A 22782-nucleotide genomic window follows, 5' to 3' on the forward strand; every position below is an offset into this window, starting at 1 on the left:
GTCTTTTCATTCTTCCTCTTCTCTGATATACAGAATATATTTGTGGAGTGTGAGTCAATATTCACAAGAAGTAACTGTGTCCCTTTCTGAAAGTCAAGTCCAAACAAATGTCCCCACCCCCGCAGAGGACGGAGAGGTGGGACGGATGAAGAAGAAGAAGACGAGCAGGTTTTCTGCTAAACGTACTGCAGTTTCCTGCCAAAGCGAAGCGCTGAAACATCGAGCTGCTGCCTGAATGACAGGAAACAAAGTTGTTGTTTTGTTGCCGCTCCTCCAACTGTAGCATACCTGAAGCATGAGTAGACTACCATGCTGCATTTAGATGCTGTTGAGAAAGTCTGTAAATTCTAGACAGACAATTCTAACAGGGTTTGGGGCCTGATTGCGCTGAAAAAATGTTAAAATTAGTGTAATCAAAGATGTTATGAAAAAACAGCAAGTTCAGATACATTCATTTCTTGTATATTGGCTACGATGAGGGTTGGTACATGTATGCAGTACTTCATAGTTTCTTGTGCGGGGCTTGTTTGGAGAAAGTAAAGCCAGGGATAAAACACTGGAGGTCTGCAGCCCAGACTGAGCCTTGCTGGAGCTGAACCTGTCGGAGGACTTGGGTCTGAGGTTTATTTGTATTGTGTCATATTATATGGTGTTGGTGGGCAGCAGAGCGGCTCAGTGGTTGGCATGGCTTCCTCTCAGTAGCTGGTTTCTCCCACAGTTCAAAAACGAGCAGGTTAGATGAACTGTATATCGGCATGTGGGTTTGACTGTGCATGTGACTGTACTTCAGCTCTGTGAGGTGACTGCTGGCCTGTACTGGGTTTACTGCTGACTGTTCCCCAGTGCATGCTGGGATCTGCTGCACCTCTCTGCACACACATCTCCAGGTACAGTATTGTATCACATTGCATCCTATGTGTTGTACTTCATCATACTAAGAAAGGTGTTTGCTGTAACTTGTATATACTGCAGTGAAGAATGTGGTCAAACTCGTTAGGAAGGGAGCAAAGAAACAATTACCTGACTTTATGGCTCAACGGGTGGAATAAATAACCAACAGTAATACATAAACAGTTCAAACAGTGAGGTCATTAATCAATACATCGTGCAAGTTGTTAGCTAAAAGTAATAAAATAGAGAAACCAGAGAGAATCGATAACAGTTGCAACTGTTGGCTGAAAGTAATGGATCCACAGTTACAATAGCTAAAAGTATAAATGATTGAAACTGTTAAATAAACTGAAAAGTAATAGAGTATCTTTACCAAAGTGCACAGTAGATGGAAGCTAATTGAGTATTTTGATTTTATTCTTTGGTCAAGGTGGCAGACAGGTGTAGCTGCCGTGTGATTGGTTGTGGAGGCTGTTGTGGCAGCTGAACCATGAAAAGTAGTGATGGTATTGATAAAAGCAGCCGCTAACTGTAATCGATAATGATGGAAAAATACAACATATGCACTGAAGCACAACTCGATCGCCACAAACTGGCCTGCACAGTCGCCGCCGCCTCAACACCAGCATCACACCTCAAACATCTGCGCTTCCTGTCAGGCCGGCTGCTATGGAAACAGAGAGCTCGGCTCGGCCAGCCACAGACCAAGAGCCGGAGAGTCGTTTTATATTTCTAACGGGTGTGCAAAAAAAAGAAAAGAAAGACAATCACTGGTTTATTTAACACGTCAGCTAAACACAGCAGAAAGACTCGAACCGAATCAGGTCAAGCTCATCCAATGAAAACAGCTGCAACAAAAGTGACGATTTCAAGCTGACGAGCACATTAACAGGATGACAGTGAAAAGTATAAATAAAGACTAAACTGGGGGATGTTTCCTTCTTCGTCTTCATCATCCTCCCTCTTAAATACGGCTGCTGATGTGTGATGTGCTGGTTGCTATGAAGCCATTTCCATTCTGACATCGTTACATGTTTGTCTTCGTTTAGTGCTGTGCTGCGCTGTAAAAAAATATAGAAAAACAACAGAAAATGAGCTTAAAGGAACATTCAAGTGATTTCTCTTTTGACTGATTCTACACCTGAAACCTCTTCACCTACAGCTTTTTGTTAGTTAGCTCAATGTTCTGCTGGAGAACACAGTGATAGTATATATAATATTCCAGACGTCTGGTCATCTTTCACATGTGCAGGTTTAGAGGAATAGTTGTGCACATTTACTTTCTTGCTGAGAGTTAGATGATAATATCGATATCACTCATAGCTGTACAGTAAAAATAAATCTACAGCTAGCAGCTGGTTAGCTTAGCTTAGCATAAAGGCTGGAAACAGCTAACCCATTGTGCTTGCCAGAACTTTTAAAGGTTAAGAGTGAAGACATTATATCTTGTTTGTTTAATCTGCATAAAAACCGAACTGTGAAACCAACGTGCTGCAGTTTCACAGAGGGTTACGGACCAGACTATTACTTGGGCTGGTCCAGGAACTTCCTGGAGTTTTGATCACTGTGAAGTTGCCAGGAAATGTTTAACTATTCCTTTAAAAAGCCAAATGAAATCTACAGTATTTCTCTGGAGTTAACTTTTCCTTAACTTTCTGGTTAGGTAAAAGCAGCACTGCCCCCTAGTGGCTACGTACAAGATGCGGCTCAGCTGTTTCATTTTTTATCGCCGGTCTCTTCTCACCTCTGGGTCTGTCTCTGTATATGAGTACCAGTAAGATGGTGGAGATCAGGTAAGGAGCCGCTACAACCAGGTGACGAACCAGTCTTAAGGCAGACAGCTGGGGAGCTGGAGCATCCTGGACTGCAGGTGGCGCTGCAGAGAGAGACTTCAGTGAATGAGTTTTTCTGTAGTTTTGTAGTTTGAAGTTGTTTTTTTGAGTTTTTTCTCTGACAGGCAGCTACACGATGAGCTGGAAGTCACAATAAAGCCCCTTAAAGCAGACGGGAGCTGCAGATTGAGCTGATGATGATGATGATGATGATGATGATGATTACAGATGCATAAAGTTTCATGTTTCAACAGAAGAAGCAACATGGTCTGTCTGAACTGTCCTGATGACTGACTCCACTAAAATCCTCCTCACCTGTGACAGTCAGCCAGCTCTGCGGTGATCCTCCAGACCCGCAGACGTCACACTTGTAGGGTCCTTCGTCGGACCAGGAAACGCTGTGGAGGGTCATGTTTCCTGTGGGGCTGGTCCCGATGAGGAGGCCGTCTTTGTAGAAATCAGCCGTGAGGTCACAGGCAGAAGTCTTGAATCTGAGTCTGCAGTTCAGCGTCACGTTGTCTCCCTCCATCACAGGAAGAACTGGACTCTCCAGGATCACAGAACCGCCTGAGGCAGGATAGAAACATCATGTATGATGGGCTGATACTCCTCATGAAGTTTCCCCCTTTCACCCCTTTAGTTCTCATTATTTCAACTAATTGCTGTTTTTTTATTCAGTGAAATGTCAGAACAGAGTGAAATATGTCCATCGCGTTTTTCCAGAGCTCAGAAAACGTCTGCAAGCGTCCGAGTCCAGAAGTCCAAACCTAAAAACCTTTATTTTGACAGAAGAACTAGAGGATAGTTCAAATTCTCACTTGACAAATTACTTTTCGAAAACTTAGACTGACTTCGATCGATCTGTCAGTTCATTTGAAGTAAAAGAAAGTGGAAGTGACCCGGTGTGTCCTTCTGCTGAGGTAGATCTACTTCCTGTCTACTTTCACCACCACAGTCAGCGTTTGATCCTCCAGCATACCAGTGACGGTGATGTTGACGGTGTTACTGGTTTCTCCCCGTGCAGTTTCACACCAGTACGACCCGCTGTCTGTGGCAGGGAAGGCGGTAGAGATGGAGCACGGGGGTGGACATGACTGCACCTGCGGGGGGCAGACCAGAGGAATTGTGGGTAAGAATCTCCCCCTTGGCATGTTTCCTGGAAAGTAACTAAGTACTGTATTGAAGTGCAAATCTGAGGAACTTGTACTTTACTTGAATGTTTTCTTTTCATGCTGCTCTGTACTTTTACTCAACTACATTTAGTTACTTTAGTTACTAGTTACGTTAGTAATTAAGACGTGAAGAGTTTATAAAATATGATGCTTCATTATAACTTAAACTGGCAAACACAGCACAGCTGAAATGATTCGTCGATGATGATGTTGACACACTTTTACTTAACGTTTTTAATGCAGGAGTTTTTACTTGTAATGGAGTATTTAGTACTTTTAAGTAAAGGACTCCTCCACCGCTGTCTGCACTGTAGCCAATATAACATGAAGAGATATGGATCAGGTAGAGTGTGTTTTTCCGGACAAACCTCTCCATCCTCCATGCTCTTCATCACTCTCCATCCCGTCATCTCTTCCTCCTCCTCCCCCTCCTTGTTGCAGCTCACAGAGAAACTCTCATATTTAAAGAACTGCGATCGTCTGGGGGTGACTGTCAGAGAGACTGGAGGAGGGATGGAGGCAGGAGGAGGGAGAGGAGGCAGGAGGAGGGAGAGGAGGGAGAGGAGGCAGGAGGAGGGATGGAGGCAGGAGGAGGGAGAGGAGGGAGAGGAGGCAGGAGGAGGGAGAGGAGGCAGGAGGAGGGATGGAGGCAGGAGGAGGGAGAGAAGGGAGAGGAGGGAGAGGAGGCAGGAGGAGGCAGGAGGAGGGAGAGGAGGCAGGAGGAGGGAGAGGAGGCAGGAGGAGGGAGAGGAGAAGGATGATTAGAGACAGTGTTTCATGCAAAATCAACACTGAGTACTCGACAAACTGTAAGTTACATGTCACGTGTACTTGTACGTCCATGAAGCTACAATAGATGATTTTATAAAGATTTCCATTTATTGTAATTAACTACCTGCAATAAGCCTGATTACTATAATCGTACCTCGAGCCGAACCAGAATCCAGAGAGTTCAGCACTGAATCGGACAGAAGGAAACACAAAGATTTTACATCACTTTAAAAAGCTCAAATCACAAAAAAACAGACCAAAAATCAGCAGAGGAAGAAGAACTCGACAGAGTCAAAAACATGTTGATAAGAAAGTATTATCATTGGAATAGAGTGGAAGTGCCAAAAGTAAAAGCAAATCATTGTGCAGAATGGTCTATTTCATTAAATGATGGTATTATTGGATCATAAATATTGATGCAGGTATTGACACATTCCACCACTGGCAAGAATACACGCAAATGTGCAGATGTCCACATACTTTTGACCAAATAGTATTGTTTACACTTGACATAGACATAGACTGTAATGTCTGTCAGGTAGTTAATAGAGAAATTGAGGTTTAAATGTGACTCATATAAACAGTCCAAAACAAGAATCCATGTGCAGAATGTGAATGATTACGATAAAAATAAAAACTCATCTGAACAAACAAAACAAGACAAATTCAATATGCTACTTACAGAGAAGCAGAGATAGAGCTGCTACCTCCATCCTGACCTGCTGCAGACTGAGAGAGAGACTCAGAGAGAGACAAAGAGACAGAGAGAGAGAGAGAGAGAGACCACTGACAGAGACATGTGTCCAATAAACAAATTCAACAGAAACATAAATCAAGAGAGAAGTGAAACCAGCAGGCTGATTCTTTGGTAAATATATCGGGGGCTTTGGGCTCATTCATTAAGATAGAGACTGACATTGAACGCAGCATCTGTGAGTGTGTAGTTTTGCAAAAATAACTAAGCAATTAAAGATCATCTGAACAGTTTTAAAGTCATTACAAACAGGTGAATAAAGATCCTTTTCAGGTGTCCCTAAATGATTCTGCACTAAATACAGAAATATGTAAACGAATGCTTGTTCCAATATCAGTCCCACAGAAAAAAGGAACATTTTCTATCTAAATTAAACCTTTGACTTGTGGTTCTTTCTCTTTTTTCTATTTTTGTCTGATATTGAACAGGCAGTGGTCTTTATATTGTTCATAGTATTTGTTCAGTGATTTGTTTTTCTCGTTTCTCTCGCGACATCTTGTGGTTCCACATGAGCTGCGCAGCCGGGAAGACAGGCAGCTCTCGCGATACCCGAGCTGTCCAAAGGTTTACCAATATGGCTTCCACTCAACTCAAACAGCGGTTGGAAAAGTTGCTTTTGATTCCAGAAACCTGCTTTTTTTCTGCGGGTAAGAGCTGCCGATAAACCTCTTTTATGTTACAACGCTACATTATGTACACTGTATGTCACACGAAGTCGTTTTATTTAGTTTGAAGTTATTTTTTTAATTAAAACTTGTCACTGCAGTCAGCAAACCGCCGTTAACGGTTCGAATACTAGCAAGTGTCATGATAAATGAAGTACTTTTGGCTAACGAGGACTTAATATTTAACATGAGAATAACAGGAGAACATAATACTGACAGCCGGTAATCAGTTGGAAAAGAATCCAGTCGTTTCAAACTGAATTTACTGGATTTTATTAGCTTTGTTCTCTTAATTTAATGTTGTTATAACTCTTATTTCTCTTCTAAGCTAGCTACATGTCATTTGACAGCTATTGTAATCATCACCACATTTATATTTGAAAAGTATTGACATTTAATATACATGGAATAAATGTATAAATTGTGACCAAATGCTTTCCAAATATTTGTCTTTGTCCACATGCCCATTATACTGTCATATAAATGTATTTTTACTCCTCTGTGTATTTGTTTAGACAGCCATGAAGACCAGACCCTGAGGAGGAGGAGGAGGAGGGTGATGGGGTGAGCAGACAGTTTAATGTGCTCTGAAGAGGATGAAGATGAGGAGGACGAAGCTGAGGGTGAACAAGAGCCAGCTGCTGTTTCTGTCCAATGACGAAACATCTGGAAACTTCCAGAAAGAAGGAACGCTGCGAGTGGGCCGACAGGAGAGAGGTGAGACAGGTTTTATCCTGTTCTGTCTGAGTCTGTTTAGGTTGCACATGTTGGGTTCTGTCGTTCTCTCTGTTTCCTTCTCTTTGTTCCACTCTGTTCTCTTTTATTCTGTTTTGTTGTCTGTTCTCTGCTCTGTTCTCCTCTCCTCCCCTCTGTGTTCTGTCCTTTTCTGTTCTCTTTTTAATCCTGTGTTCTCCTGTGTTCTTGTTCATTCTGTTCTTCTCTGTCCTCTTCTGTCCTCTCTTGTTGTTCTGTTGTGTTCTCTTGTGGTCTGTTTTGTTCTCTGTTCTCTTTTGTTCTGTTCTTCTCACTTTGTTCTCTTCTGTTCCTTTCTGTTCTCATTCATTCTGTTCCTTTGTGCCCTTTTTTGTTCTTCTGTTCCCTTTTGTGTTTTCTTGTGTTTTGTTCTGTTCTCTTTTGCTCTGGTCTGTTGGGTTCTCTTCTGTTCTCTACGGTTCCTTTCTGTTCTCTTGTATTCTTCTGTGTTCTCCTGTGTTCTCATTCATTCTGTTCTTCTTTGTCCTCGTCTGTCCTCTCTTGTTGTTCTGTTTCCTTTTGTGTTCTCTTGTGGTCTGTTTTGTTCTCTGTTCTCGTTCATTCTGCTCTTCTGTGTCCTCTTTTGTTCCCTTTTGTGTTCTCTTGTGTTCTGTTGTCGTCCTCTGTTCTTTCTTCTGTTCTGTTTCATTCTCTTCTCTTCTTCTGTGTTCTCTCATGTTACTTCTCTCTGATCCCTCCCTCTCTGGTCAGCTGCCTTGCTCCACGGCTCCTCGGCAGCAGTCGTCTCCATCTATTTCCGTCCTCTGACTCACTCTGACTTTACTTCCTGGAACGTCTGAAGAACAGCTTCTGAATGTAGAACTGAGTGGTGACTCCGTTATCACAGAACTGAAAGGTTCTTCGTCTCAGCCGTAGATGTGTTCTCCTCTGTCTCAGATCTGACGGAGAGGTTCTGTCGGCTGAGAGGAAACCTGCTGTTCATCCTGAAGACACAGGTGAGGGAGACGAACGGAGACGGCAGAGATTCACGTCTTTGTCCTTGAACAGGAGACAAATGTGAGAACTGTGAGCCCAAACTGTCGTGCAGGGTGGTGAGCTGGAGGAGGTGCTGCTGTTGGAGAGATGTGAAGTCATGAAGCTTCCAGACGATGACAGACGACTGGCTGTCAGTGAGTACAGACACGCTGTTCTCCCTTATAATGCCGTTCTGTTGTTCTCTTCTCTTCTCTGTTCTATCTCCTCTGTTCCCTTCTGAGTTCTGTTCTCTTGTGTTCTTCTTTTTGTTCTCGTCTGCTCGTCTTTTGTTTGGTGTGATCTAATCTTTTTACATGAACAGTAACGTTAGCTTGTTGTCACAGCTAAGTAAAGGTTGTAAAGGTGTGTGTGTGTGTGTGTGTGTGTGTGTGTGTGTGTGTGTGTGTGTGTGTGTGTGCGTTCAGGCTTCGAGAGCGGCGGCCCTCTTGTCCTCCTGGAGTCCAGCAGCTCTGCAGATTGTGTTTCCTGGCTCGTCGTCCTGAGAGACGCCAGCACTGAGATGCTGAGGCGACGCATCACACATCTCCGCTCGCTCATCGACACGCACGGCATCCGGCACACGCAGCGACACACACACGCTGCTTCGGGCTGCAGCAGGGGAGAAGGAAACCTGCAGGATGCTGGAGGTGCAGGTGAGGGTCTGTTTGCTTTTTTAAAAAACATATTAAAATTATTATTAAAACCCTAAAACATAATTTGTGATCAGATTAACTGCAAGTTTGTTCACATAAATGGCTACAAATAACAAGAGCAACTTAGGTCGAGTCGGACGCAAACACGCAAACCAAGAAAAGCTGCTGTGAGAGACGATGGACGTTCACTAACTAAACTATTCCATACACGCATAACAAGATGAGTCTGCAGGGCAGGACAGCCCAGAACCTGACAGTTCAGAATTTAGACCACTGTTAGAAAGAGGAACAGATACTTTGGATGAAACCTAATAACTGTGCTTCCAAAGACATAATTTTTTTCCATATTACTTTCAAACATTAAAATAGAAACGTTGTTGAGACAAATAACAGGTTTTTACATGTCTGTGAAGAGTTCTGTTTGCGGTGTTTTTGGTATGTGCTGATGTAATGTTGCTTTATGGCCACAAGGTGGAGTCGAACCCCCTGCTAAAGTTTCTCCACTGCACCTGAGTGTCGGTATGTCGCACACTCAGAATGCTTTTATTTATTATGTTTTTTTTTTAATTTATGTTAAATACTGTGTTTCTCCATGTGTTTATATCATAGTTTTACTCACACAGTTACACTTAAGTACAGTTTTGAGGTACTATCACTATTTCCATTTTCTGCTGCTTTATACTTCTACTCGAAAACATTTGTTTGATAACTTTAGTGACTTTGCTGATTCAGATTTTTAATGCAAAATATTATTAACAAATAAATGATGATTATTGTTGTAGGTTAAGATAAGATAAAACTTTATTGATCCTGGTGTTGAATTCACAAACCACACAGCAGTATAAAAAGTACTTAAACAGCTCCCCCAGCTACGACATTAAAGTGATGAACGCAGTAATTATAGTCCAATAATTTGATGCATGATGCTGAAATTTTACTGAGTAATTTTTCCACCGCAGTGCACACGCACACACACACACACACACACGTTGCTATGTCAACATTCTCTCTCTCTCTCTCTCTCTCTCTCTCCCTAGGTGTGGTTACCATGGCAGCCAGAGTCCAGGTTCAAGTTTGTGTAATCGACACACACACTCACACAGTCAGGAAGTCCTGCTGCGCTGAGGTAGTGCAGGTATAAACTCACACACACACACACACGCACACATACATATGTAGCAGCAGGCTGTATTTAAAAGTGTGTGTGTGTGTGTGTGTGTGTGTGTGTGTGTGTGTGTGTGTGTGTGTGTGTGTGTGTGTGTGTGTGTGTGTGTGTGTCCGTCCCAGGGACCGGATGTGTTTCTAACATCAGTGTGTTTCCGTGGCGACTATCCTCTCTACCATCACAGCAGGATCAAAATCACCGTGTACCACGAAGAGGAGCCGACAACCCACACCACAGTGAGTGTGTGTGTGTGTGTGTGTGTGTGTGTGTGTGTGTGTGTGTGTGTGTGTGTGTGTGTGTGTGTGTGTGTGTGTGTGTGTGTGTGAGAGAGTGTGTAGATGTCTCTGAAAAATAGTGTACTATTTATAAGAGGATTAGTGCAAAGGATGTGCACATGTGTAGTACCAGTGATGGTGGCTTTTCAACACACACACACACACTCTCAATTCAGTTAATCTCCAAACACACGCGCACACACACACACACACACACACACTTACAAAGAGAGGGAGAGAGGAAAGTGAGATTTTAGATAAATAGATATTTCTGTTTTCTCGTTTTTGTCCCGTTTTCATTTCTGCCAAACTCGACCCCGACTGACCCGCCAGGCGCTTCACTAATCTGCATATTTCCCATGATGCCGATGGGGTTTTAATCCTGTCGACCATGACGAAAGAGGAGGACGAGGAGGAGGAAAAGGTGATGGAGGGGGCCGGGAGATACTCGGCCAGTGTGTGTTAGTCTTCTCAGACAGAAACAAACAGAGTCGACCGAAACAAGACTTTTTACTATTTGTGGATTATTTTGACTGGAGACCTCCTCTTTCTCGGTTATCGGACGCTCCTGCTCCTCTTCTGCTTCTTCTTTTTCTTCCTCATCCTCTCTTTTACTCCATCTGCATTTTCACCGTCTGCAAATCCATCATGTGGCAGGAAGAGGACAAGAGAAATCGTCTGTTAGCTGCTGACGGACGGATTTCACTTCACAATCATTTACTTCTCTCTTGTTAATTCATACAAAATTCACTGGTACAGTAATCTTACATGTCAGTGGTGTGTTCAGGTGCAGGCGGGAAAGTTCGAGCACATCAGCTCGTGCTTTGATTTGAGAACTTTGGTCTCTTTCGTTGAACAGATGAAAATCGTAGATTTCGGGTATTCGTCTGTATCTGCAGTGGTTTCTAAACGCCTTCTCTCGCCGCGGTCGTTGTCCGTCTCTGAAGGTGAGGGGGAGGTGTTGTTTTTAACATTTTTGCATTATACTGAATGTAATTGCATGCACCTGGAGGGCTGAAAGGCAGCGATCAGAGGTCGCAGCACCTGAAACAGTCTGGACAGTCCTCATAGAATGACTTCTAGAGACAAATAATGGTAATCAGATAAAAGAATAAAGACAATGACAAAGAGGGATTCTCTCGTTTGGAGTTTGAAGCACAGCTGCACTTTGTGGGACGATTTGAGTGATGATTTCATGAGTTGGACACTTCAGCAGCTAACAGAAGTCTTTGGTGGTAAACTAACTTATTAGCTTTGGGTCTGTTTTCGTCTCTGTTTTCGTAGTTTTGTCATTTGTTTGTTTTGTAAATCATTATATTTGTTTCTTATGTTGCTTGAAGGACTTTCTGTATCACACTGTTGTTCAAAACCTGCTGTTTAAGAGCAGCAAGAGCCGATTATGTTTGTGTAGGATTAGCTCTTTGTTAGCTCTGAGTTTTTGTTTTTGGGCTGAAGAAGCGGAGCGTCGGCTGGTTATTAAAGTAAAAACAGGTGAAACAACAGCAGGAAGTAAACAGGAAGGAAGTTTTTTTTTTTAAATTCACACTGCATGCAGAGAGCGATGATGGCGTGCACCAAATGTTTCTGTCCACCAGGAGAGAACAGCTCCTCTGCTGGACAGGTAGGGATGTGCACACACACGCACGAACGCTGTAAAGACTGAGAGTCTGACAGATGTGTCTGTTTGTATGTGTGTGTGTGCGTGTGTGTGTGTGTGCGCGTGCGTGTGTGTGCCTGTCTATGTTTGATGGGGATTAGCATGTAATCTTAAAAGCCTCTTGTTTTGCCTAAGAACTCAATGAGGCAGATTAGCTCACTGTGTGTGTGTGTGTGTGTGTGTGTGCGTGTGTGCGTGTGTGCGTGTGTGTGTGTGTTGCTTAAACCCACTGCTGCAAACCAGGAAATGTGGTAACGGTTTGTGTGTGTTAACATCTCAATGTCCTGTTTGTTTGTGTTCAGTGTTTTTACACACTTACACAACTGCTGAAACTACTAAACAACTTTTTTTTACCAAATCCAACAGTATGTATAACTATTTTCATTATCCATCATTTTTGAGAGTTGAGAGGTTTGACCAGAACTGTCCAGAACCCAAAAATGTTCAATATCCCATCACATAAGATTGAGAAAACTGGAAAATATTCACATCTGAGAAGCTGCAACCAGCAAGTTTTTGGGCCTTTAGCCCAAAACATTAGATTTTCTGCCAGTATGGCTCGTCAGTCAGGTGCTTTTACAGCCTCTGAATATCAAATGTTCACTGAACGCATCAGCAGCCAGAGATCAGCGGTCACCTTCAAAGAATAAATACTGGCATCATTAGACAGGAAGAGAACAGAATAGACACAACAGGAAGAGCGATTGAACGACACGACGTAAACAAGATAACAAAGACCAGAAAACATGTTTCATTAGTTTTACCTCAGTTTGGTTTACTGTGTGTGCGTGTGTGTGTGTGTGTTTTGGATGGTTTTAGTGCTTTTCTCTCGTCAAGGTAATCCTCTGAGCTTCTGATTATCGTCATAGCAACAGAGTGATTTGAATGCCATTGCTGTGCCGGTCGCTGGTCTGCGGCCATGAGCCGGTGGTGGTGACAGAGTGGGCCGTTCATTAATTAATATCACAGTACATTAGGAAGAAGCTTAAAACGGTGTGACAGCTGGAGCAGGAAGTGAGTTTTAGGGAGTTAGTGTTCTGTGACAAAGTTCTCATGGTGATGAACCACACACTAGAGAACAGGGTCTGGTTCTCTGGCAGGAGCCATGCAAATTATTATGACCAGTGACAAACCACTGGCCAATCAGGGGAGCTCCTGTCCAGTGTTTGAAAAGTTGCAACAGATTTTTACAAAACATTGAAATTTCGCCGTTGTGTAAGATAAAACTTCTCTCTCTTGCTTTCGTAGAGTTTTCTGGGTTTCACCTCGTTCTCCATCAGAGATCTGCTCGGGTCCAAGGAGCCTCACATCTCCCTGAGCCTCAGGTAAACACGCTTCCTCTTTCTGTTCCGCCTCTTTCAACCGCCCTGCGTTATTTTACGATGTCATTACACGCCAGGCATCCTTTCAGGTTATTATCTTTTATTTTCAGTCTCAGAGTCACTCTCAGTTTTATTCCCAGCAAAAACACTCTAACTCTTCAGAAAACCGTCATTAGCACTAACTTTTTTAACAAATGCATCTAAATGCATCTCTGCACACTCCCTTTAAAGCCTCTGTAAGTTCCACTCTGCTCACCTTGAACCACCACTTCTGAAGTGACATGAATGAAATCCACCTCGTCAAGACTTCGCACGGGCCTCGGAGTCGTCGTCTGATTGCCTGTTGCTTGGATACCGGTAACCAGATGAGGAAGTGAGACGGGGGAGTGCGTGGCTCCACCTTCACAGAGAGTAGAAAAAGACGATCTCTTCCTGTTTTAACAGCACAACATCTAGAGAGAGAGAGAGAGGCAGGGTGATAGAACGAGAGCGAAGAAGAGTTCAGAGAGAGAGGCAGAGAACAGACTGCAAGAATGAAGAGGGACAGAGGGCGAGAGACATAGAGAGCGGGAGAGAGAGCGCAGGTGTAAACTGTACAGTAGGTGTGTCTTTGCTGGCATGCTGCATCAAGGTGTGTCTGTTTACGAACGCGTACCTGGCACAGGTTAGCACAGCTGCAGAGCTTCACGCTGCTGCTCAGTGAGGGTCGTTAGCTTTGTCTCATTCACTCTGCTAATTAGCTTCGATAGCATCAAGTAACCAAGTAAGCTCCGTCAGATATCTTATTATGTGATTTGTAGTGCTCAGTGAATCTTTTTATTTAAAATTCTTACCTTGCTCATGTATTTACCCTCATTTCTCATGTTTCTGTCAGCTGTCCTGTCTCCAGTAAAGATATTTCTTGTGTGTGTTTTCAATTTCTCCTGCAGGTTAAACCTTGTATGGAGTCAGATTTACTTGATAAGTTGCTAGTTATCTTGTTCCCATCTATAACTATGTTTGTAAAAGATAACAGTTAGCATTTCCTGCTAGTTCCTTGTTTCTAATTGTGTTAATGTTTATCTTGTTTCCAGCAGCATTTCTCATTAGTTCTTTGTGTCTACGTTCATCACTGTAAAGGCTGGTTAGCTTTGTCCTGTGCATCAGTTTTCCTGTAGTTTGTGTTGCTGGTTATCTCTTATAAAGTTGCATGATCTACATTTTATGCAGTTTTTAAGCTTTTGCAGCAGTAATAATTCCCTCTAGCTACGTATCTCCTCACTAGTTCAGCCAAGTAGCTATATCAGGTAGCTAGTTTGGTGTATTTCTTGTTAGATAAGCTAGTTAGGTTAGTAGAGAATTCATTGTCCTCACCAGTTCTTGTGATTCTTCCATCCCTCCGCTAATCAGGACGATGGATGGCGTGAACGAGGTCGGGGAGGTGAAGGTGTCCCGCCTGCAGGTGGAGGGAGAGAGCGAGGATAAAAGCCCTCCAGAACACAAGGTAGAGGAGAAGAGGGGAAGAAACCGTTCCCCCCAGCCTCGGCCCTCCTCTTTCTGTCTGTGTGTCTTTGAGCTGTTTGACACTTTGCTCTGTGGTTTCCTTTCAGTCGGTTTCAGGTTTAGTCGAGTTCGGCTATCAGTGCTATCAGCAGGTCACTTTATCACGACCCCGTGTGGCTGCAGAATAGTAAAGAGGAAAGACGAGAAGGAGGAGGATGAGGAGGAGTTAGCAGAGGAGGTGTCACCCACTGTAAGCATGTTTCTGTCTCCTCCTCTCCCCCAGTGTCCTGCGCTGTGCGACAGTCTTCACAGCTGTGTCCACGACAAAGAGAACAGTCCATTGATGAGAGCAGGTGAGACACAAGCACACAGAGAGAACATGATGAATATATGTTTATACATCTTTATAGAACTTTCCCTTCCTGTGTGTGTGTGTGTGTGTGTGTGTGTGTGTGCGTGCGTGCGCGCGCGCAGTGCTGTGTGCCCAGGTGTGCAAGGTGTACAGGTTTCAGACGGAGAATCAAAGATGGCTGCTGGTCCGGGAACAGATGTCAGAGACGGCGCTCTCTTTTTCTTTGCCAAAACAGCTACTGAGCGCGCTCATACACGAGCACACGAGCAGGTGTGTGTTTGAGAGGTGGACGGGCAATAAGTGTGACCAGCAGACGAGTTATGGCCGACACGCTCGTGCTCAAACAAGCCTCTGTTATCTGTCTCTGTCAGAGTCCAGGAAGTGAGGGAGCTGGGTGACCTTTCTCCCCACTGGGACGGACTCCGCCACGACGTCGTCGACCACTGTAGCCACCTGATTGGCTGCTATCAGGAAACGCTTGCTGAGCTCGACAAGCTCTCAGGTGAAGTCGGCTAAAGGGCCACAACGTCAGATTTTAGCTGTTGCACAAATAGTTCAGAGCCTTTAAAGGAACAGTTTGACATTTCAACATCAGAGCTGTGTTTGTACACAAGAGATTTGAATGAGCAAAATATGGACCAAGAATTGTGCAAAGATAATGTGCACTTTAATGTAGCGTCATCTGTTCCCTCTCTTGCTGAGAGTAGCTGAGCAGATGGATGCCACTCTCATATCTGCCCAGTAAATATGATGCCGGAGCTTAGCTTAGCATAAAGACTGAAAGCAGATGGAAACAGCTAGCCTAGCTCTGTCCAAAGCTAACAACATCCACCAACCAGCAGCTCTAAAGCTCGTCAACACCTTGTGTCTCATTTGTTGTCACTCCCACAGTGTCGAACTGTTCTTTTTCTTTTATTTAGACTTGTGAGAAATGTTTTCTGCACTGGTGATACGGTCAATGTCTGTTTTTTTGATGTCTTTGATGTCGTTCAAGCAGCCTCGTCCTGTTTCAAGTCGAGCAGCAGTAAATCAGACAAACACCTTCAGTTTGTTCCAACCAACCTGCACTGTCAGAGGATGGAGGTCACCGGTCCAGACAGCGCGGGTAGGTGCCTTCGTCTCCTCTTCGGTCTCTTTCTAACGCTCGTCTTCACTTCTCTTCACCGTGGATTCAGATGCCACAGCGTTTGTGATGCCGCTCATTGTGAGAGTCTCTCCCTGCAGGCGTGTGGTACGAGGTCATGACGTTCGGCGCTCCGGCCGACCACCACCAGTCCTTCAAACATGGCGGTCTGAAGAGACTGCTGAGCAAACACACCAAGCGCAGAGACAGGTGTGTGTCCGCTCTCTCGCTCTTTCTGAGCTGGAGCTTCTGTGTTCATACTCTCTTCCTCTCCATCCAGCTCTTCATATTGTTGCCTGTGGATTAATCTCTATAATCTCCGCTCTGTCGGGATTAGTGGCGCTGCTTCGTAGATTAGCACACATGCACGTCCGTTTTGTTGAATTATCATTCGGAGGAGCTGAAAGATGGAAAAGGGAAACCATGGTGGCCTTAAATTGTCTTTTCAGTGAGAATTAAAGTATTAAAAAGAGTTCTGAATGTTTGCACAGGATAAACGAGTCTGCGTCTGATCTGGCTCTGATTGCTGAAGTGGGCAGGCCGAACAGGTGAACTCACCTGTGCCGACAGCTGGTCGAAGCCTTTTGATTGGATTTAAACTGTTTCCTGCAGCTGTTTCTCCTCCCGCTGTGATCTGTGAGCTTCTTAAACTGGTGTGGACATCGTTTGAAGCACCATGTCAGTGTTTCTGGGAGGTTTAGCTTCATTTTCAGATGCCTGCTGTCCCACTTTAGATTTTGTGACGGGGGGCTTTCCAGCTGTTCCAGACAGCTGTTGATGTCCTTTTATTGCTGTATTGTATGAAAATCCATGAAAGTTTTAGGGTCATTGCGTGTCGAGTTGGAGGTTTTTCTGCAGATATATCACCTCACTTTTTGGTATCTGTCACCATAAATTCACTTTGATTTTAAACACTGAACTTTAGATGAATATTCATAAAACGTCAGGAATGGGAAACATTGAAATTTGAGATGTCCCTCACCTGTAGCCATGTCAGTCTGTTGTTTGGCTGCTTTCAGGGAAGCATTTGCTAACATTTTGCTGAATTGTTAGCTGTGATGCAGACCACACCGCTGGTTATAGTCCCTTTTAAACGGGATCCGGAGCCCCTCGCAGTTTCATTGTGTTTGCACTTCACCCTTCATTCCCCCGTCTCTCGCCCTGCAGCTCCGTCTCTTACTCCCGGGACGAGAGCTCCAGAGCGAGGCAGCTGCTGGCCAGCGTGGCCCACCTGCAGCCTCTGGTCTTCGGGCTGGCTGAGGAGCTGCTGTCCGTCTCTCTGGAGCTGAACGCCGCCCGGCTGCAGCAGGTCCTGGACGGCCTGACTCAGCAGGTGAGGAGAACGCGGCTGACATTTTCCGCAGAGACAAAAATCAGATACAGAGTCTTCACCGTCCGTCCCTCTCACTCAGACAGAACTATTTGTTCACGCACTCAAAGACGAGCTGGTGAAAAGCGCCCTGTTGGCGATCCACAACGAGTGCTCGGCCGACTGCAACAGCAGCCACGTCCACAGCAACGGGTTAATCTGTGACATCGCGCCGGCCAATCTGGAGGGACAGACCTCGCTATGGCAACTGGAAACTAGCCGGCAGGACGCGGAGTACGACGATGAAGAATGGGCAAGTTGGAGTGTGTTTGTGAGATCTTCATGTGTTTATGATTGTGTTGTGCTTGTTTTTATATGTGTGTGTGTGTGTGTTTGTGTTTGTGTAGGACAGGACGTGGGCGAATGTTGCCATGAGCCTCAACTGCATCATCGTCATGGGCGACCGGCTGCAGGGGCGGGCGGACCGCCCACAGGAACTGACATCATCAGAACAGCAGGAAACTACCAGGGACACAAACTCTCAGAACTCCGGTGGGACATTATTCCATGTTTCTAATATTTGAAGTACAATTATACTGATATGAGTTTCTGTATGAAGAAAGATCACACTCACTTGTTATTTTTGGTTCATTTTGTTGTGTGTGATCGTTTCAAATGCCGCTGACTGTAATCAACAAAACTTCAAATGAAATGTTTTATTAGTGCGACACAGCAGCTTCGATTCACTCATTAAAACACAGCCGAACTCGTCTGTCTCCTCCAGCGTCCTCCTCCGTCTCCTCTGCGTCCTCCTGGCAGGAGCAGCTGCTCCCCCTGGTGGTCACTCTCAGAGACTGCGTGCGCGAGGCCGTGGGGAAGGCCCGAGCCGCCATGACCTTCGTGGTCCTGCAGGGGGCGGTGTCCTCGACGGTCTCCCAGGGACCGGCACAGATCGTCCAGAGACGCCACGCCGTCTTCAGCCAGGCGGTGAGAGAGAGAGTGTGTGAATGAGTCGGTTATTCTTTACAGTGTGATGAAAATATTCAGAGTTTGACTCTCCCACTCTCTCAGCTCTCGGCAGTCGTCTGTGGTTTCATGTTGAAGCTGTTTGGAGGTCTGGAGGATCCCGAGTTCCTGCAGCAGCTGCACTCTGTCGGAGTCCTGGCTCAGTTTGAAGGCCTGCTCAGCACCTACGGTACTCACACACACACACACACACACACACACACACACACACACACAAATACACTAACCTGCTACACATAATGCATGTAGAGGTACATGGTGTGTGTGTGTGTGTGTGTGTGTGTGTGTGTGTGTGTTTGTGTGTGTGTGTGTCAGGTGACGAGCTGGGGATGCTGGAGGACATGGAGGTGGGTGTGGCAGACCTGAGCGGTGTTGCGTTCACTGTCACCAAGGCTAAAACAGAACAACCGGACGACCTGCTGCCAACGCTCAGTGGAGCATGGTGGGAAACACACACACACACACACACACACACACACACACACACACACAGAACACCCTCAACTCAGTGTGTGTTCGTCTCCGTTCAGGGGCAGTTTGGTTGTTGAGGTCCCGTTGCCCCTGGAGACCTTCAGGTCGTTGCCACGGGAACTGAAAGAGGGGCATTTGATACAAGTTCATCCTGTCCTCTTCAACATTGGAATTAACCAGCAGCAGAGTCTGGCAGAGAGGTACACACACACACACACATTCTCCAACTTACTCTGATATAAATCAGTTTAGAATCAGTATTGATCAGTATTGGCTCTGAAAAGTGCTCCCCAACATTTGACTGATTGCAGAACTCCACAGGTAGAGGTGAAGGCCAGTATGGTCTAAAAATGAGCTGCAGGATGGTCACATGTCTGAAACAGGCTTGATGCAGGTGGTGTTTCCACTGAATAATCAATTAATGTGACTTTATGTTCACAAAGTGGTGAACTTCCACCATCCTCCATTAATCGATTGATTGTTTGGTTTGTAAACATTCTGAAATTACAATCAAATGATTCAAATCATTATTTTATAAACCAGGATGTACGTACGAGGTTTTGCGATGTTTGCTTCAGGTTTGGCGACAGCTCGCTGCAGGAGAGAGTGAACCAACAGAGCTGCGAGCGCCTCAGAGCGTACTGCAGCACGCTGACGGACAGGCTGCCTGACGCGGGTGAGTCTCAGTCCAAAGTTTTTTGACAGTATCTGCAGGCAGCCGGTTGCTCAGACTGAACCAGCGTTTCTCTCTCAGCTGGCCTCCAGTCACTGTCAGAGCTGCTGTCCTCTCTGGAACGCAGCGTAGAAACCAGGAAGAGGAAGAACGTGGAGGTCCTGTGGGTCGCTGCTACGGTAAGACGAGTCCCCGGTCTGCGACAGGAAGTCTGGAAAATGACATTTTAGCACGTCTGCAGTCACGCGAGCAGCTCTGTGAGAATGTGACCCCGAGGTTCCTCCGGGCGCGTCTCCGTGACGACACACCTGCAGCTGCAAACCCCACCGGACACGTTTCAGAATCAGAGCGTCTGATTTGTTGAGTTGCTCGCATTTTGCTGATTTGGTCGTTTTTCGTGGATATTTGTGTTTCTACCTCGGGTGCGAAGGCCTCGTCGTTAAACAGTTTCTTTATTTGTCTGTTTTAATCGTGTTTATTGTTGATGTACGATCAGGAGTCTGTGCCGGCGTTTTATTTTGAAGATTAAGCGGATTCCCCACATCGTTCCTGTGTCTGACTTCCTGTCTCTGCTCTGTGCAGATTGACGCGTCGTCCATCAAAAATAAACTCGCCACGTATTCTGGGACGTTTCTGAAACAGAGACCGAATGCGCCCGCTGGAACCGAGAGCTCGTGCTCGTCGTAAAGAAGCCAAACATTTGTAAAAATGTCATAATTTGGCAAAAACTTTGCTGCCGACAGAAAGTGATCAGAGCAGGTGCTTCCACGCTGAGTAAATCCTCAGATTTGACTTTAACAGTGAAGTTTAAGCTTTTAAAACTTATTAAATGAGAAATTAAATGTGTGTGTATATGAGCTCATCACAGACCGTGAACGTGTGTGCAGGTGTGCCGTAAGGTGAACGGCGTGCGTCTGACCAGCTGTAAGAGTGCGAAGGACCGCACAGCGATGTCGGTGACTCTGGAGCAGTGTGTGCTGCTGAGGGAGCGACACACACTCGGCCAGCAACACTTCAGCACCGCGCTCGACTGCATGAGGAGGTCAGTCACGCCGCCCCCCCCCCCCCCCCCTCCCCAGTCTGTCCTCTCTCCTCACTTCCCTCCTTTGGTCCTGTTTTCCTTTCCTCTTATTTTTATGTTGCAGAATGTTTTTGCTTCAACTTTTCTTTTTGTTTTTCTTCTCTTTTTTGTCACATCTTCATCCATTTCCTTGGTTTCTCTTCATCTCCCTTCATCTCACACACACACACACACACACTGCTCCTCCAGGTCTCATCTGTCCTGGGGGCAGATGCTGGGCTGTCAGGCCCAGTCAGGGTTCACTGTCTGTGGGTTCGACCCTGAGGAGCGTCCCTCAGCTCTCCAGAGCTCCTGGCTGCCGCTGTGTTTGGCCCCTAAAGCTCCCAGACGACACCTGTACCCAGTGGCCTTCCTCCTGGTGACCTCTCACCTGCTGGTTCTTTGGCTCATCCTCAGCCTGGTTATACTGCTGGCCAAATACCAGTAGACCAGCACAGACTGGGAACACTGGCCACGAAGTGGACCGCGTGGATGATGCCGACGTCAGTTTTTATCACTGAGCAACACAAGTTCCCAAAAACTCAAAGGGCCCCGTACGAGAACATGTTCTTATTGTTACTGAAGGCCCTGAAGGCTTCTGTTCTGCACTGTCTGCCGGAACGTTTCATGTTACCAAAGAGCCAAAAGAATTTCACTCTGCAGACGTTCGAGTCGTAACAAGTTCAGCAGCTTCAGAAGTCGTGTTAGGAAACGTTAATTATACAGCTGTCAGCAGCGCGTGATTAGAGCCGCGCTGCACCGTGACAGAATAAAGAGGAAATGATTTAATGTGAGACCGTAAAAAATGCCTTTCTAATTTGTGCGTGTGCGTGTGTGTGTGTGCGTGTGTGTGTGTGTTTGCAGGGATGGTTGCAGGATGGAGAACGTCCAGAAGAACGTGGGCAGCAGGAAGTTCGCCTTCAGCGGCGTTCAGCTCCTCACTTTCCCTAAACTGTACAGACCTCCAGACGGCAGCTTCGGATGAACACACTCACAGTTTATTTTTAGTTTCTGTACAGAAGTTTTTACTCTAAGATCGTTTTATCGTTTTAAGTGTGTGTTGTGTTATATACGAATGTAAATGTCATTATTATGTTCAGAATGATCCTCTGTGCTGTTCACTGTGGCTGCAGGTGTTTGATTTACAAACATATTTCTGCAATAAATTCATACTTGATTTTTTTAAGTCAAATATCAAATTAATTAAGACAAATGGTTCATGATGTTCACTGATGCAGGGCTGGATTAGACCTCTAGGGGGCCCCCTTTGGGTCCCACAGTTTGTCCCAGAAGCCGACAGGCGTTTTTTCAGTTCGTTTGTGATTAGAAGAAAAAGTTCAGTCAGATTTATTCTGTGGTTCCAGCTCATCCACTGTTGTTCATAATCATTTCTTGAATATCTTTGGGTTCTGGACTGTTAGTCAGATAAAATGAGACATTTCAAGACGCTTCTGTGACGTTAAAGAAATGTCATCAGAGAAAAGTCTAGATTTGTCAGTTGAATTAGTGGTAGACTGATGAACTGGGTAAATATCTGGCATTAAGGTAATCAGCCGATGTCTGCGCTCACGAGACCAATTAAATCTGCAGACACGTCAGAGACGATGAACTTTTAAAATTTAAAATTTTTTCTGTGTTCAAGTGAATAATACATTAGTGTTACATAAATGAACACTGACATTGATTATGTATTTTTTATTCATGTAAATTTATACATTTTCATTCTCAGAAATAAGAAGATGCTGTTTTTAAGTGTCTTTCAAAGCAGTTTTTTATCTACTGGTGGAAATTAATTGAGTTGACAGGTTTTTATTTAAGATCAGTGCACTGTTGACAGAGTGCAGATCTACTGAAGCACACAGAGAAAATACAGACAACAACAGTGTTAAATGTCTGTTTAAATGTCAGAATATAGAGAAAGATTTCCATCACAGCAAGATGACATTTTCAGATTTCTTGTGTTTTTTGATTCTGAGTTCAGACACGCTGTATTTACAGTTGTATAACCCTAAAATGTGAGATTGCTGCTTTTTATCATGGCACACTGAGTTTCTGTGACTTGTGGACTGCTGCTCAGGCAGAAAATGCCTTTTAGAGACCTTGTAGGAAAGTGTGAAGGACACTTTCCCCTTTTCTGACCTTTTACAGACAAAACTGTTAATTGATGAATCTAGATAACAACGAACAGATGAATCTATAATGAAAATAGTACAATTTAGAGACACTTTAGTTCAGTATTTCCATGTTATGTTGCTCTCTACTTCTACTCCATTACATCTTGGAGACAAATGTGCATTTTACTGCACTACATTTACATTATTTGATGCTTACAGATTTAAATTATTATTATGTTTTAGAAATAAGACAAAATATAAAATGCTATTAAAGCTTGAATCCCGTG

General features: G+C 44.7%; 2 protein-coding genes across 2 annotated transcripts; one reads left to right on the forward strand and one right to left on the reverse strand.

The window, feature by feature from the left end:
- Positions 1–1618: 1618 nt before the first annotated feature.
- LOC121626679 (Fc receptor-like protein 5) lies at positions 1619–5383 on the reverse strand. Its single transcript, XM_041965321.1, has 7 exons — positions 5349–5383; positions 4821–4853; positions 4264–4397; positions 3703–3823; positions 3039–3290; positions 2636–2767; positions 1619–1952 (listed from the first exon to the last, which is right to left on the reverse strand). Exons 1-7 carry the CDS (start codon positions 5377–5379, stop codon positions 1891–1893), a joined length of 765 nt encoding a protein of 254 aa, XP_041821255.1. The 5' UTR covers positions 5380–5383; the 3' UTR covers positions 1619–1890.
- LOC121626678 (type II inositol 3,4-bisphosphate 4-phosphatase-like) lies at positions 4659–22690 on the forward strand. The gene is made up of 26 exons (XM_041965320.1): positions 4659–6067; positions 6601–6802; positions 7709–7794; positions 7887–7968; positions 8239–8466; positions 8938–8985; positions 9504–9601; positions 9754–9867; positions 12812–12888; positions 14275–14368; positions 14651–14720; positions 14842–14989; positions 15091–15221; positions 15717–15824; positions 15944–16052; positions 17010–17175; positions 17255–17464; positions 17559–17703; positions 17936–18138; positions 18223–18346; positions 18493–18619; positions 18708–18848; positions 19227–19324; positions 19403–19500; positions 20209–20363; positions 21246–22690. Exons 2-26 carry the CDS (start codon positions 6682–6684, stop codon positions 21364–21366), a joined length of 3102 nt encoding a protein of 1033 aa, XP_041821254.1. The 5' UTR covers positions 4659–6067; positions 6601–6681; the 3' UTR covers positions 21367–22690.
- The last annotated feature ends 92 nt before the right edge of the window (positions 22691–22782 follow it).

The sequence above is a fragment of the Chelmon rostratus genome, chromosome 23 (genome assembly GCF_017976325.1).
Source record: "Chelmon rostratus isolate fCheRos1 chromosome 23, fCheRos1.pri, whole genome shotgun sequence".
NCBI lineage: Eukaryota > Metazoa > Chordata > Actinopteri > Chaetodontiformes > Chaetodontidae > Chelmon > Chelmon rostratus.

What these genes read in the sequence shown, in the direction of transcription:
- LOC121626679 (XM_041965321.1), bottom strand. Translation starts at nt 5,379, where the DNA reads ATGGAGGTAGCAGCTCTATCTCTGCTTCTCT. An exon ending in GGATTCTGGTTCGGCTCGAG is followed by an intron (nt 4,398 to 4,820) that starts GTACGATTATAG and finishes TCCCTCCTCCAG; the next exon opens with TCTCTCTGACAGTCACCCCC. An exon ending in CGTCAACATCACCGTCACTG is followed by an intron (nt 3,291 to 3,702) that starts GTATGCTGGAGG and finishes ATCCTGCCTCAG; the next exon opens with GCGGTTCTGTGATCCTGGAG.
- LOC121626678 (XM_041965320.1), top strand. Translation starts at nt 6,682, where the DNA reads ATGAAGATGAGGAGGACGAAGCTGAGGGTGAACAAGAGCCAGCTGCTG. An exon ending in ATACACGAGCACACGAGCAG is followed by an intron (nt 14,990 to 15,090) that starts GTGTGTGTTTGA and finishes TGTCTCTGTCAG; the next exon opens with AGTCCAGGAAGTGAGGGAGC. An exon ending in TGGACGGCCTGACTCAGCAG is followed by an intron (nt 17,176 to 17,254) that starts GTGAGGAGAACG and finishes CCTCTCACTCAG; the next exon opens with ACAGAACTATTTGTTCACGC.